Source organism: Miscanthus floridulus, chromosome 1 (genome assembly GCF_019320115.1).
Source record: "Miscanthus floridulus cultivar M001 chromosome 1, ASM1932011v1, whole genome shotgun sequence".
Classification (NCBI taxonomy): Eukaryota; Viridiplantae; Streptophyta; class Magnoliopsida; order Poales; family Poaceae; genus Miscanthus; species Miscanthus floridulus.
In genome coordinates, this window is record NC_089580.1 from 25,221,091 (window position 1) to 25,235,261 (window position 14,171).

Sequence of the window (14,171 nt, forward strand, 5' to 3'; positions counted from 1 at the left end):
AAAACCGTAGATGAGCACCGTGCGGCCTTCGCCCGGTCTGGCAAACCGGGTCATCTCAACCTTTTTGTTCGATCCTGAACCTCTCGCCAAGCCCATAGAATCTCCATCGAGGGGAGGCCATTAGGCCACCTGGGTCGGTCTCCGAAATGACCTAGGCATCTATCGAGCTACAGGTAAAGGAGTAGTGGAATGCCACAAGAGGGCTATGCCGATCCCGTCACGAACGACGGACCCGGATTCCGCTCGATCACACCCGTTAGCGAGCTCACCGAGCTAGTCTTCGAGCCCGAGCGATCGGGACAGGCGACGAAACTCAGCCCCTCCGGTTGTGAGGAACCGGATGGGGTAGCGCAAAATGACTCACATCAACCCCCACGAAGGCCCGACAAGGCTCGGGGGCTCAAATGCTAAGGGACCGCGACTCTGAACTCACGTCGACTGGATCGGCGACATCCGGCTATGGCTCTTGGGACCGCGACTCTGAACTCACGTCGACTGGATCGGCGACATCCGACTACGTCTCTTGGGACCGCGACTCCGAACTCGCGTCGACTGGATTGGCGACATCCGGCTATGGCTCTTGGGACCGCGACTCTAAACTCACGTAACGGCTTCACTAACTAAAACTAAGTCTCTCGATCCACGGCGAGCACTGACGCCTGGGTCTACTCGTGACTCCACCTTACCCGATCCCATGGCGCGCACCGACGCCAAAGATCAAACTCGGTTGCATCCAAAACTAAGCTATCTCCGTTCACGGCGCGCACCGACGCCAGGGTTTGTCTCAAACTAAACTTCCTCGCTCGATCCTCGGCGCACACCGACGCCGGGATCAGTAAGTTCTGCCTCAATCCAATCCCCGTGCTTAAAAACACCTCGGCTGCACAACGACACCATGGTTAAACAAAATTCTGTCTCAAAAATAAAACACGCGCACCCACAGACACAACACAAAGAAGCCCCCCAGCCGGTTCCGCCTGAACCACCCGGGGGCTCGGGGGCTACACCCGCGGGTGAGCTCGCGCGCACCCGCCAGCAAGACAAAAAATCCCTCGGACGATTCGGCTCAAATCGCCTGGGGGCTCGGGGGCTCCTGTCGGGTTCATAAACCCGGGGTCCCTCGAGGACCGGCTTCCACGCCCGGGCCCGGCCTAGGAAAACAACATATAGTTCATGGGCCGGCCCAAAAATCTAAAACACAGCGAGCCGGAAGGGTAGTCCGGTCGCCGACCGGAAGGTCTACCCAAAAGAACAAACGCCCGCTCGTCAGCTTCTTCGGCCCACCTCTCCGACCGGAGCACTCGCTTCAGGCACCAGCCGTCTCCAAGCAGTCTCTCCAATCGGAAGGCCTGGCCCAAAACGCTGCTTCCTACTCCGACCCCGCGACCGGGGCTCGTGGGAACCCTGCTCACTGCTCTTCTCCGACCAGCGCACTGAGAGCCGACTGGAGCCGTCCGACCGGGGACACCCCGTTCGAAAGGAATCAGAAGACGTGCGGAGAAAGGCAAGGCATGGCTCACAAGTCAAAACCACTGTACCAGGGACCATACTCTGCACGAAAACAGTGCTCTGCAGCCACCCTGACACATATATTGTAGGGGCCGCTAAAAACTCTCATACGGTAAGCCCTCCCCCGCGTGTCTCTGGACATCGATCGCAGTATGGGCTCCATGATTTGCCATACCGGGTGAACATAACGTGACTCCTCACATGCCACTAGGCATCAAGAAGTATTTGCAAGTACCGGCGTCCATCCTTCCTGAAGAAGATAGCTCGACCTCCCGTGCACATCTGACATTCTACATCGACATCGACAGTATAGGGGGGCGTCAACCATTATCCAGTTTTCATCAGCGTAGGCAACAAGGCTTAGAAACATCCATACTCTCTCCCTCTCACCTGTAAAGCCATCCCCTTTATCTATAAAAGGGGATGCGCTCCCTCCTACGAAGAGGACGGACTTCTTCAAGACAAGAGTTCCTCAGATTGACATAAACACCCCACAACCGTAGAACCACCAAACTCCGACTGCAACCCTTCCGGTCGGAGCCAACCGAACCTCTTGTACACCCCATCTTTCTCTCTCTCGTTTGTAACCGCACTACAGACTTCGAGCACCTGGACTCAGGAATAAAGTTACCGACCGACCCCGACTGGACGTAGGACACGCTGCCCGAACCAGTATAAATCCTGTGTCATTGAGTGCTAGACCACCTCCGATCACAACGTATAGCAAAACTACAAATATTCACTAGTTGGTCATTTTCTGCACCGATAAATTATATGGTCAACAAAACACAGGTTAGACAAGTCTAACATAATTATCGCCTGAATCCACAGCAGATTATATGGTTCAGATTCGGTCCATTTAGAATGTCACATTTAACGACTTTTAATACAAGCAGGTCCATAGAAAACCTGCGCATCCACAGCACTTACTGGTTAAGTCCAAACCAGACTTATGGGTAACCCGTTGGTAGGATGTACAACCCATACAACTACAACAGCTACAACAGCACAGCCAAGTTTGATTCTATGGTAAACTACCGATAGCTAAGTTCCAAGCAAGTCTGATATTAGAACTACTTATCAGCAGGTAACCCGAACAGCTCCTTGATGACGCTTTGTGGTGCTTTCGCAAATCCACCAGCAACTTTCAGCATGGACTTAAATTTCTCCTCCTCACGCTTGATTTGGTCCACATGGCGTAGAACATTAGCGAGCATTGCGCCATAATTTGAATCATCAGACAAGGGCATGGGATCTGCAAGCTGAGCCCTTTCAGTATCAAGTTGCCTGTACAGACAGAGGATGCGGTCTTTCTGAGCGTAAAGCTTCTGCTCTGCCAAGTCATATTCCATTTCCTGAGATTTCTTCAGTTCTTGAAGAGCAAGATCTATCTCATCCTCAAATTTGGCAGACGCAACATTCTGATCTCCAGTAATGAACACTGGAAGATTTTCTATATCCGTTTCAAAGTCATTATCACCCAGTGGATCTATCAGATCAGGATGCCCTGTAAGTGCACCCGCTTCAGGAACTTGCTGAGCCCCAAGCACAGTCACACCACTGGTAGGTGGGGAATTCTCTCCTGCATTACATATCAAGAAAATAACCCAATTATGAACAAAGAAGAAATTGAACAACATATCCCAACTTTATGTCATAGCTTAAATTAATAGCAAATATTAGTCATTTCTACAGCACTGAGACTAGCATAGGCGTCAACCAAAGGGGCTATACATGGCAACTTCTAATAGGGGATTTACAGGACATTTTCAGACAGGTATGGCATATATGACCCCAAAGTTCTGTACCATCTATAGTTGAAATTTCTAAGAATTACATTAAACACCAAAGGCTAAAGTATCGCAACTAGCTGAGATTTTAGGACGGACATTAAGTCCTAGAAATGGCTGGGGCTAAATAGAGTTCAATCTTCCTACAGTTAGTTGCACTCCTAAAATAAGTTTACCTGCACTGAGTGTTGCCCTGCCCTCGTCACCTTCCAATTTCCAGACTTCAACAAGGTCAAATCCACATTCCAGCTGCATTAAGCAATAAACCATCAATCCATGACTTTAAGTTATTAGGGTATTTTAGGACCAAAATGGACTGTGTGTGGTATCACCAGTTCATCAACAATCAAAGGAGCACTAAATTATGACAATAGGCAACATGCTACTAACAGATGATCAAATAGATCACAACATCAAAGTATACCTTTTCCACTGCTGATCTCATATGGTTCTCCAAGCTTCTTGCTCTCTTTTGTTTTGAGCCACGCAAGAGGCATAAGCCCAAATTCAGCATAGGTTCGATTTCATCCCTTGATTCAAGAGATTGGCACGTTTCCATGAGTTTCTCCACATGCGTCATTAAGTTGATTTTGTTATCACAGAGCCTGCATAAATATTGGACATCCAAGGCAAAAACTCCCCCAACAGTTCCAGCCATGTAACTTCGAAGAGCACAATTAAGGTGTGCAGAATGTCCACATATTAAGTTCTCTTCCACAACTGCCTCACATTTTATGAAGCTGTAACCTCCAAAAGAATAGTCAATGGTTTTGTTACAGAGAAGGCAGCAGCACTCACGACAGAAACCAGGCTCTTTGCAGCAGATATTACAAGCCCGTGCTGGTGATGATTCAACAAAACCTTCTCTTTCAAGATTGCACAAGCTATTCCTAGCCTTGCAGAGACCACCTGGATCAGCCACCACAGGTTCAGGTTCAGGTTCAGGTTCATTGCGCCTCACTTGCTGGGTGCCTGAAAATACTTAGGTATTAACGAGCAGCATAAAGGAAGCAATCTGAAAAAAGAATAGCAGTAACCATACAGAAACAACTGTGTACATGATGTATCTTGTGATCCATTAACCCCCACACCACGCGCGCACACAAACACAAATCACCATTCACCAGATGTAGGCCCTGTTTGGAACCGATTGTAATTGGATTCCTGGGCTCCCCACCGCGAGAATCGGGAAAATCCCACCAAACTGTTAGAATATAATTGTAACACATACAGCCCATATTAGGCGTAATGGCCCATTGGCCTTGTATATATTGTAACCCTAGCCTATTAGGCTATATAATGAAGGTCACCCCCCTGATTAGGGTGTGCGGTGTTTCTCTACATGGTATCACGAGTCTCAGGGCCCTAATTTTGGGTTTCCTTTCCTGTCTTCCGCTTCCTCCTCTGCCCGTGCGCCTTGCTCTAGGGCGTGCGCCACCGCACCACCGGGCCGCGCTCGCCTCCAACCGCGCCGCCGCCCGCGCCCCCCGCGCCCCTGCTCCGATCGCACCGCCCCTGCCGCGCATCCGATCAGGCTGCGCCCCGCCGCCGCTGCCGCCATGACGTCCTCGTTAGGTACCTCCGCCACCTCCGGCGTCCTTGGCTCCCACTCCTCCGGCGCTATGGGGGGGGATGCTCTTGCTCCTCCCTTCTATGCCGCCTATGCCTCCGTCAACGTGAAGCAGCACGTCCCGATCTCCCTCAGCCTCGAGCGTCCCAACTACTCCAAGTGGAAGGCGTTCTTCACCGCCCTCTGCGCCAAGTACGGGCTGCTCGGCCACATTGATGGCACGGAGGCCGCGCGCCCGGCTGACCCCACGTGGTCTCAGCCCGACGCCTGCATCCGTGGCTGGATGTACGGCTCCGTCGACGACGCCGTCCTCGATCTCGCCATGGAGGAGCCCGATCAAGACGCGCGCGCCCTGTACGTCTCCATCGAGGCCCTGTTTCAGGCAAACAAGGAGTCTCGTGCTGTTGTCCTCGGACAGGAGTTCCACACCATGTCCCAGGGCGACCTCTCCATCGACGCCTTCGCCCAGCAGATGAAGCACACCGCCGATGCCCTCCGGGAGGTTGGTCACGCCATCTCCCCCGCCCAGCTCGTGCTCAATCTCCTGCGCGGCATCCACCCCCGCTTCGCCACCACCGCCGACATCATCACCAACACGTCGCCGCTCCCCGACTTCAAGACTTCCACGAACATGCTCCGCGTCAAGGAACTTCGTCTTCGCACCGAAGGCGCGGAGGCTTCGGCCTCCGCCCTTGTCGCCTCCACCACCTCCTCCTGCACGTCGCCGTCCTGCCGGTCCACCCCTTCTGCGACCTCCAACCGTGGGGGCGGTGGCAAAGGCAAGGGGGGCAAGGGCAAAGGTGGGCGCGGCGGCAATGGCAGCGGTGGCAGCAGCAGCGGCGGTGGGCGCAACCAGCAGCATGGCGCGCCACAAGGCGTTTTCGGCGGCCGTCAGGCTCCTCAGCCGGCCGGTCCTTGGGTTTGCTACAACCCTTGGGCCGCCCAGTGGCCTCCTCAGCAGCAGCAGTGGGGTGCACCACCCGCGCCTCCTCCACAGGCGCACACTGCCTTCGCGCCCCCCAGTTCTCCACCACGGCCGGTTCCCCGGCGTACGGGCCTCCAGGCGTCTGGGATCAGACCGGCCTGATTACCGCCCTCAATCAGATGGCGGTTCAAGGGTCTGCCCCTTGGGTCATGGACAGCGGAGCGACATCCCACATGTCCTCCAACGACGGTATTCTTCTCTCCCGTCTCCCGTCACCACCGTCTTCCATTACGGTCGGCAACGGGCAATCTATTCCTGTCCTTAGTCGTGGCACATCTTTTATACAAATAGCTAATCGTTCTTTTCATCTTGATAATGTTCTTGTCGCTCCACAACTCACTCGTAACCTGTTATCTGTTCGACAGCTTACTCGCGACAATAACTGTTCAGTTGAGTTTGACGCCTCTGGTTTTTCTATTAAGGATCTCCAGACCAAGACGGTCCTTCTTCGGTGCAATAGCAACGGGGATCTCTACAGCATTCCACATCACATGCCCATGCCTTCTCGCTGTCACGTCGCCGTCGTCTCCCCGGAGCTGTGGCACTCCCGCCTTGGTCATCCAGCACCCGCCGTCGTCAACACTCTACATAAGCTATCAGCTATCCAGTGTAATAAAGCAGCTCGCCGCATCTGTCATGCCTGCCAGCTCGGCAAACATGCTAGGCTGCCTTTTGCTAGTTCGGTTTCTAGTACATCAGCACCTTTCGAACTTGTTCATTGTGATGTCTGGACCTCTCCAGTTTCGAGTATTTCTGGCTGTAAATTTTATCTTGTGATAGTTGATGATTATACACATTATTGTTGGACATTTCCTCTTGGCCATAAATCCGAAGTTCATGAACACATTGTTCAGTTTATTGCTTACGCTCACACACAGTTCAGTTTTCCTGTGCGCTGTTTTCAGGCAGATAATGGCGCCGAGTTCCTCAACACTGCCACCGCCACCTTCCTGGCTAGCCGCGGCATCCTCCTCCGCACCTCGTGCCCCTACACATCCGCTCAGAATGGCAAAGCTGAGCGAATGCTTCGCACTTTGAACAATGTTGTTCGAACGCTTCTGATTCATGCCGCCATGCCTACCTCCTATTGGGTCGAAGCTCTCTCCACCGCCGTATTCCTGCTCAACCGGCGGCCATCCTCGTCCATAAATAACGGTATCCCATATCATCTCCTCCATCACAAGATGCCCAACTACTCCATCCTTCGGGTTTTTGGCTGCCTGTGCTACCCAAACCTTCGGGTTCCGCGGCGTGTGTCTTCCTCGGTTACCCTCCTTCTCAGAAGGGCTACCGGTGTCTTGATCTCTCCAATCGCAAGATCATCATCTCACGCCACGTCGTTTTCGATGAGACTCACTTTCTGTTTGCGGCCTCCAAGCCCCACCCGGATTCTTTTGATTTTCTGTTACAGGACTTACTCCCCGCGCCTGCTCCGTCCACCTCGGACGTTGGGCACACGCCGCCCTTGGAAGATGCCGGCGACCCCGTCGGGCTGGACCCCGCCATCCTTTGGCATGGCGCTGCCTACCGGCTGTCCCAGGGCCAGCGCCCGGCTCCTTCAGCCGGCCCTCAGGCGCCCCTGCACCCGCGGCCCCGGTACCAGGTGTCGGCGCTGCTGCACCAGCTACCGCCGCCGTGCCGCCACAGCCTAGAGGCGGCCAGCGGCCTCTTCGCATCTACACTCGTCGTCCGGCACCGATCCCGCCAGCCGCGCCTCCTCCAGAGACGACGCAGGCAGAGGTGCCGCGGGCACCAGATCCTCCACCACGGGAGACTCGATCCCGGACGGGCTCCTTGCCGCCGCCCATCAGGCGCTACGGCTACTCTACGGCGTCGTCACCCCTGGCTTCTCCGCTGCCCGCCAACTCTCGTGCCGCCCTGGCCGACCCAAATTGGCGGGCGGCGATGACCGAAGAATACAAGGCGCTCATGGCCAATGGCACCTGGCGCCTCGTACCTCGACCGCCGCGTGCCAATGTCATCACAGGCAAGTGGGTCTTTAAGCACAAGTATCGTGCTGATGGCTCTCTTGCTCGTCATAAAGCCAGGTGGGTAGTCCGTGGTTTTTCGCAGCAATACGGCATCGACTACGACGAGACATTCAGCCCGGTTGTCAAACCGGCCACCATCCGCGTCGTCCTCAGCATCGCCGCTTCTTCCTCCTGGCCGATTCATCAGCTGGACGTGAAGAACGCCTTTCTTCACGGCCACCTGACTGAGACGGTCTACTGTCAGCAGCCGCCCGGCTTCATCGACTCGGCCGCTCCCGACCATGTCTGCCTCCTGCAAAAGTCCTTGTACGGACTCAAGCAGGCACCCAGAGCCTGGTACCAGCGGTTTGCCAGCTTTGTCCAGCGGTCTGGCTTCACTGCTTCGACCTCCGACACGTCTCTCTTTATTTACAAAGAGGGCGCCGACATCGCCTACTTGCTGCTCTACGTCGACGACATCATCCTGACAGCTTCGTCGCTCGCACTACTTCGGCGCATCACCGGGCTCCTTCACTCCGAGTTCGCCATGATAGATCTCGGGGACTCCATCACTTCCTCGGGATCTCTGTCACACGGTCCTCTGGCGGCCTCTTCCTTTCCCAGCGCCAATACGTTGTGGATCTGCTCCAACGCGCTAGCATAACCGAGTGTCACTCTACAGCGACCCCTGTGGACACTCGCGCCAAGCTCTCTGCTACGGACGGCGCTCCGGTGGAGGATGCTACCCAGTACCGCAGCCTCGCTGGTGCTCTCCAGTACCTCACGCTGACTCGTCCGGACCTCGCCTACGCCGTTCAGCAGGTGTGTCTCTTTATGCACGACCCGCGCGAGCCTCATCTGGCGATGCTCAAGCGTGTCTTGCGGTATGTGAAGGGCACTCTGTCCACTGGGTTTCACATTGGCATTGGCGGCATCGACAATTTGACCGCCTACTCCGATGCTGATTGGGCTGGCTGTCTGGACTCTCGGCGCTCCACTTCGGGCTACTGTGTCTTCCTCGGCGACAACCTAGTCTCTTGGTCCTCCAAACGACAGACCACGGTTTCTCGTTCAAGTGCGGAGGCTGAGTATCGTGCTGTTGCGCACGCTGTGGCTGAGACTTGTTGGCTTCGTCAGTTGCTTCAGGAGCTCCATGCGCCCATCTCTTCGGCGACGGTTGTCTACTGTGACAATGTCAGCGCTGTCTACATGACTGCCAATCCAGTTCATCATCGTCGCACGAAGCACATCGAGATAGACATTCACTTTCGTCCGTGACAAAGTGGCCTTGGGACAGGTCCGGGTGCTCCACGTCCCATCGTCTCATCAGTTCGCGGACATTATGACCAAAGGGTTACCTGTACAGTTGTTTACTGATTTTAGATCCAGTCTTTGTGTTCATGACACTCCCGCTTAGACTGAGGGAGGGTGATAGAATATAATTGTAACACATACAGCCCATATTGGGCGTAATGGCCCATTGGCCTTGTATACATTGTAACCCTAGCCTATTAGGCTATATAATGAAGGTCACCCCCCCTGATTAGGGTGTGCGGTGTTTCTCTACACAAACGCCTCGCGATGGCCGTGATTCTAGCAACAGACTGTGAGGGGAAAAATCGGGAAATGAACTACACCGCCGATTTCCCGTATCGCGGCCTCGGCGCCACGGATGGGATAAAAATAGAAAATCAGATCAGATATTTCATTACAGGCAAAATGTGATCTCCTGTGCTGGGGAAGGAGATAGCGACGCTTCACTTCAGAGCGCGGTACTAGGTAGAAGGGCGTCATCGGCAGCAAGAGTTGGTCGGAAGCAGCGGGTGGAAGGATTGACGGCTAGGGTTTGAGGATTGGGAGATGTAAGGGAAGGCTCTCTAGACCAACCATATATAGAGTACAAGGTCACTGGAATGTTGTATGGGCTTAAAACTTATACATGCAAAAAAAAAGTGTCGAAAACATGCAAGACATGGAGAATACAGGATGGGCCCAAAACTAATACAATGACAGGGGCCCAAACAAGCCCATATCTAAAAACGATTTAAATATCAAAATACTTCCCATATAAGATGTGAACACAGAAAGCTTTCTGAACGGACCAAAGGCAGACATGATTTTAAATAAAAATGTTGCAAGGACACTAAATTGTATCCACCAATAAAGGTAATTGTAAAAGGAGATTCCATTCGCAACAACTGCAGATGTGGAAAGGGTGAGAGAATAGCGGTATCGCAAAGAAACGTTATACTACATGACTGTGTGGCCACTTCCTCATAAACTTTATTATTTACCACGCACAATTGGATATGCAACCCCTGCTTTTTATCTTCGTAAAATCAAATGCTCAACTTGGCAAAATGGGTCACCTTGCTTGGGGAATTGAGTTATATGGTCAGGGAGGAACTACAGTTAAGAATACAAGGGTATGCTTCAAAAGGACCATGTCATGTTGTACAGTTAAAAAGATATTTTTTAACTGCAGATGCGTAAGGTGGAGTTATGGTGAATTGGTTATGTATTAGGTGCAGCACAGTAGCTACAGTTGTAGGAAGACGAAGTTCACTAAGACGTACATATACACCTACAAACATAAGATCTAACATACTAAGGCCACTACAACAAATGAAAGTAGTGGAAGGTCCATGGGCATATTCAGAAAGCAGTGTTACATATTAACTGGTGCTAGAAAAATCAGATACAAGATCCAACATACCTACACACCCTTTACTATATTTACCTAATATTGCGCAGATGTATAAAGAAATAATTATGAAACAATTGGCTTCCAAAGAAGTGTCCGCAGGTGCTGCTATAAACCCCACAACTGTACATGCTCACTAAAACAGCTATTTATAACAGCTTTCAGAACCTCAATGAACTACTATCTAAAGCACTAATTACATGACAACTGAACAACATAAAAATGCAACAGAAAGGTTTAACCTTTTTGGATCCTGTATCCTTCAGCAGGGATCTTCCAGATAAACATAGAAAAGAATGTGCTAGGATTGACATCCGGAAATTCTCTCTTAACAAATTCTTCAACTTGTACTCTACTTGCAAATCCTAACTTCTTAGGAGTAGCGTCACGAAAACGGGATGGCGGCGTAAGATACCTGTTCACAGTTGGATCCATCCAAATAGTCAACAGCAGACACAAACTTTTTTTTTGTGTGGCACAATCAATATAGAACGAATAAATTGACCGCAAATCTTAGCTTGTCCTAATGCAAAAATAAGGAATTGATACTTTCTATTCATTTTTACTCTTTACATAGTGCTACTTAAATTCATATCAAACATATCCGGACATGATAGGAGCATCACCTGTCAGCCCAATGGCCTGCTCCAGAAGCCCTGCTTCCAACTTTCCAGTGCCATATGTCTCCAGAGCGTGGCCAATTTTCAGGAGCATAGGGCAAACCTTTACCGTATGAATTGGCACGAACAGGTATGGCAACAATGCCATTATCAGTTCTGCACGATTCTGACAAATCAAGTTCCACATTTGTTATTATCTCATCAGGGATCTGGACAAAGAAAGAGTCTCAATCAGAGCAAGGTAAAAATTGCACTAAATTCAGCCAACATGGTGATACTTTTTTTAGATAATGGAAGAAAACATCCGGCTTCATCCCCACAAGTGAGGAATCAGGCCAAAATTATTACAGGACACAAGTGCTTAAAACGAAACAGCCTCATACAACAAATAAACCCATGATGTCAATATCTCGCTAGAAAATCCTACACGTATAATACCAGTCTGGATAAAAGGAAACTTATCTCAGTCACCAAGTGAACCCTAACAGCGCGTTTTGTTCAAGGAACCATCTAGTGCGGAATGAGTTGATCCCTCATGGATTCACCTTAGCAAGGACTGGACAGACTTTTGATTTGGAGGAAGTGGTCGTCCGTTGATTTCCGAGGAGCCGGATGGTCACAGAAATTGACATGTTTACCAGCTTATGAGGGATTAGTCGGTGATGGATGGGTCTATTAGGTGATGCAAACCAAACAGAGTGGCCAGCTTAGGTTTTTGGATTCTGAACCATGCAGTGACGCAAACCAAACACACTTTAAACTCATTTCAGTCACCAAATGAACCCTAATTCATTTCAGTCACCAAGTGTAACTACAATGGTTCATAATGGTCTTTCCAAAGCTACTGTATTCGAGAAAAAAAATATCTTTTCACAAATTACAGAAGCATTCAATCAATCCTTCATTGGTTGAGCGAATGAAATCAACAGAACAATTAATATATAGAATATATCAATGAAATTGTTAACGGAAAATTTTGCAAGATAACAACAGGCGACATATAGGTAGTGGTTAATATAACTTATCTGTTTGAACAGAACTAGTGTTTACAGTAAAACTAGCGGTAACGCATGCATCAACAAATTGTAAGCATCATAAAAGGGTATAAAAGGGTATCTAACTTACCACTAATAGCCGTGCTACCTTTTATGTATATAAGAGACACAAACCATCCAAAATAAGTAGTGCATAAAAGTGAACTAGACAAGTTGTCATGTACAAAATAGTAAGCGCTTTGTTATGTACCAGTACCGCGATGGTGCAAGAACAGATACATGATGTTATTATAAGTCTACATGCTTTGGTCTTCAGACAAGCATCCAGTGAGCAAAAGGACTTGCTTCGACATTTGGCTCATAGCGAACCTTGTTGCAAATAAAGTAAGCCAAGTGTGGTAAAACTGTATGGTCTGACACAACAACACAGTTGTAGCATACTTGGTAAAAAAACTCAGTTTGTAGCAAGTGAATCATCAGGTTAAGGAAGCATGGCGGGCCATTATTTTGATAATCAAGTAAACATTTGCCAAAGAAATCATAGCACGCCAAAATTTAAAGGTGGCAAAACTAGGCATCCTGGATCAATATTACCAAAGCATTTTCCTTGCTCAACCAGTGAGAACAAGTAAAATAAACTTAAACATGGTTAATAATTCATAAAGTCCAAATATCGACACCTCAATTTTGTCCACCGTCTTATCTGAACTTTCGGCAACAGCTGACTTCTTGCCATTTAATGGAGTACGATGAAGTCTCTCCTTTGGTGGTTCTGTTCGCGCCTTTTTCTTCGCGGTACCTTTTGAATTCTCGACATCTGGACGTTTCTCCCTATCCTTACCAAATAGCACCATTAACCTATCATAATGGTCAATCGTCTTCATCATCCATTTCTTTGCTTCCGGTTTTCTCTACAAAACAAAGCAGATGATTTATAGTGGGTCAGGGGCTTTCAATGTCTTTCTCCTCTTGAACAGATAAGTCAACGTCTATTCTTGACTGACTGATAGCACACACGAACCTCGATCAATTCCCTCCAAACATTTGGATCGGCATTGAATTTCCGGGTCTCTGAGCACCACCTAAACCGAGTATCTTCACCAAGGAGGTTCCTACACTCATGGAACGATTCCTTGATATACTTTAGGCGATTTTTTATATTGTTCCGGTCAATTGCCACCCCGAACTTATCACCGACACCATTGATGATGCTATCATATGCCACCGTTGAGAATTTGGACTCACCCCTGTTCCCAATGTCTTGCTGGTAAAGCAGCGAATCAATAAGATATGCGTTCATTTCTCCCGACCAGAAAACCGCGTCCCGGCCTGAAGCATGGCCGGGTTTATTGGGGGACATGGGGATTCCGTTGAACCTAAAATTCTTTAATAAACTTCACAGGAGCCTTTGAGCTCCGGCTGTGCTGATCCTACCCGAGGAAGAAAATCCTAACCAAATCACAGATAAATCAACTGATTAGTAGAGAGTGAGCGGGCACACAAATCCACAACTAACCGGATAGAGAATTCAGAACCAACTCGTCCCCGGAGCAATCCGCCCAGCTAAACCTACGATTACTCACCAGTTAAAGAGGAAATCGCCCTATCGCCGGATTAACCAACATTCCACTCCAGAGCAGAGGGAGAATCCGGATTTGACTGACTGAGGAGCGGCCGGTGGAGGACCAGCCGGAGACAACGGTGGTGCTCGGCGTCCCAACTTTTTTATTTTTTTAGCCCTTTTTGAAAAAAATTAACAAATATGTACCTGGAGTTATGATTTTAAAATCTGGACCCTTAGCTCGGTGCCATCGTTGGTGGAGCCGTCAAGCTTATACGTCTCGGCGCCATAGATTATGGCGCCTAGGTCTTAGGCTCGACGCAGACTTGGTAGGCACCTTAGCGTCGTAGATCCTAGCACCGAGCTTGGCGCCAATATCTATGGCGCCAAGGTGGTGTTTTAACCCGGCCATCAACCTTTCTGCCCGAGCCTTCTTTATCTTCTTTTTCCTCTCTCTTGGGTTTTTC

General features: G+C 50.0%; 1 protein-coding gene across 1 annotated transcript; it reads right to left on the bottom strand.

Moving 5' to 3' along the window:
* Positions 1 to 2,321: 2,321 nt before the first annotated feature.
* Positions 2,322 to 13,871, bottom strand: LOC136461661 (uncharacterized). Its single transcript, XM_066460986.1, has 8 exons — positions 13,727 to 13,871; positions 13,165 to 13,592; positions 12,824 to 13,054; positions 11,155 to 11,357; positions 10,771 to 10,943; positions 3,724 to 4,271; positions 3,476 to 3,548; positions 2,322 to 3,091 (listed from the first exon to the last, which is right to left on the bottom strand). Exons 2-8 carry the CDS (start codon positions 13,501 to 13,503, stop codon positions 2,583 to 2,585), a joined length of 2,076 nt encoding a protein of 691 aa, XP_066317083.1. The 5' UTR covers positions 13,504 to 13,592; positions 13,727 to 13,871; the 3' UTR covers positions 2,322 to 2,582.
* Between the last annotated feature and the right edge of the window lie 300 nt (positions 13,872 to 14,171).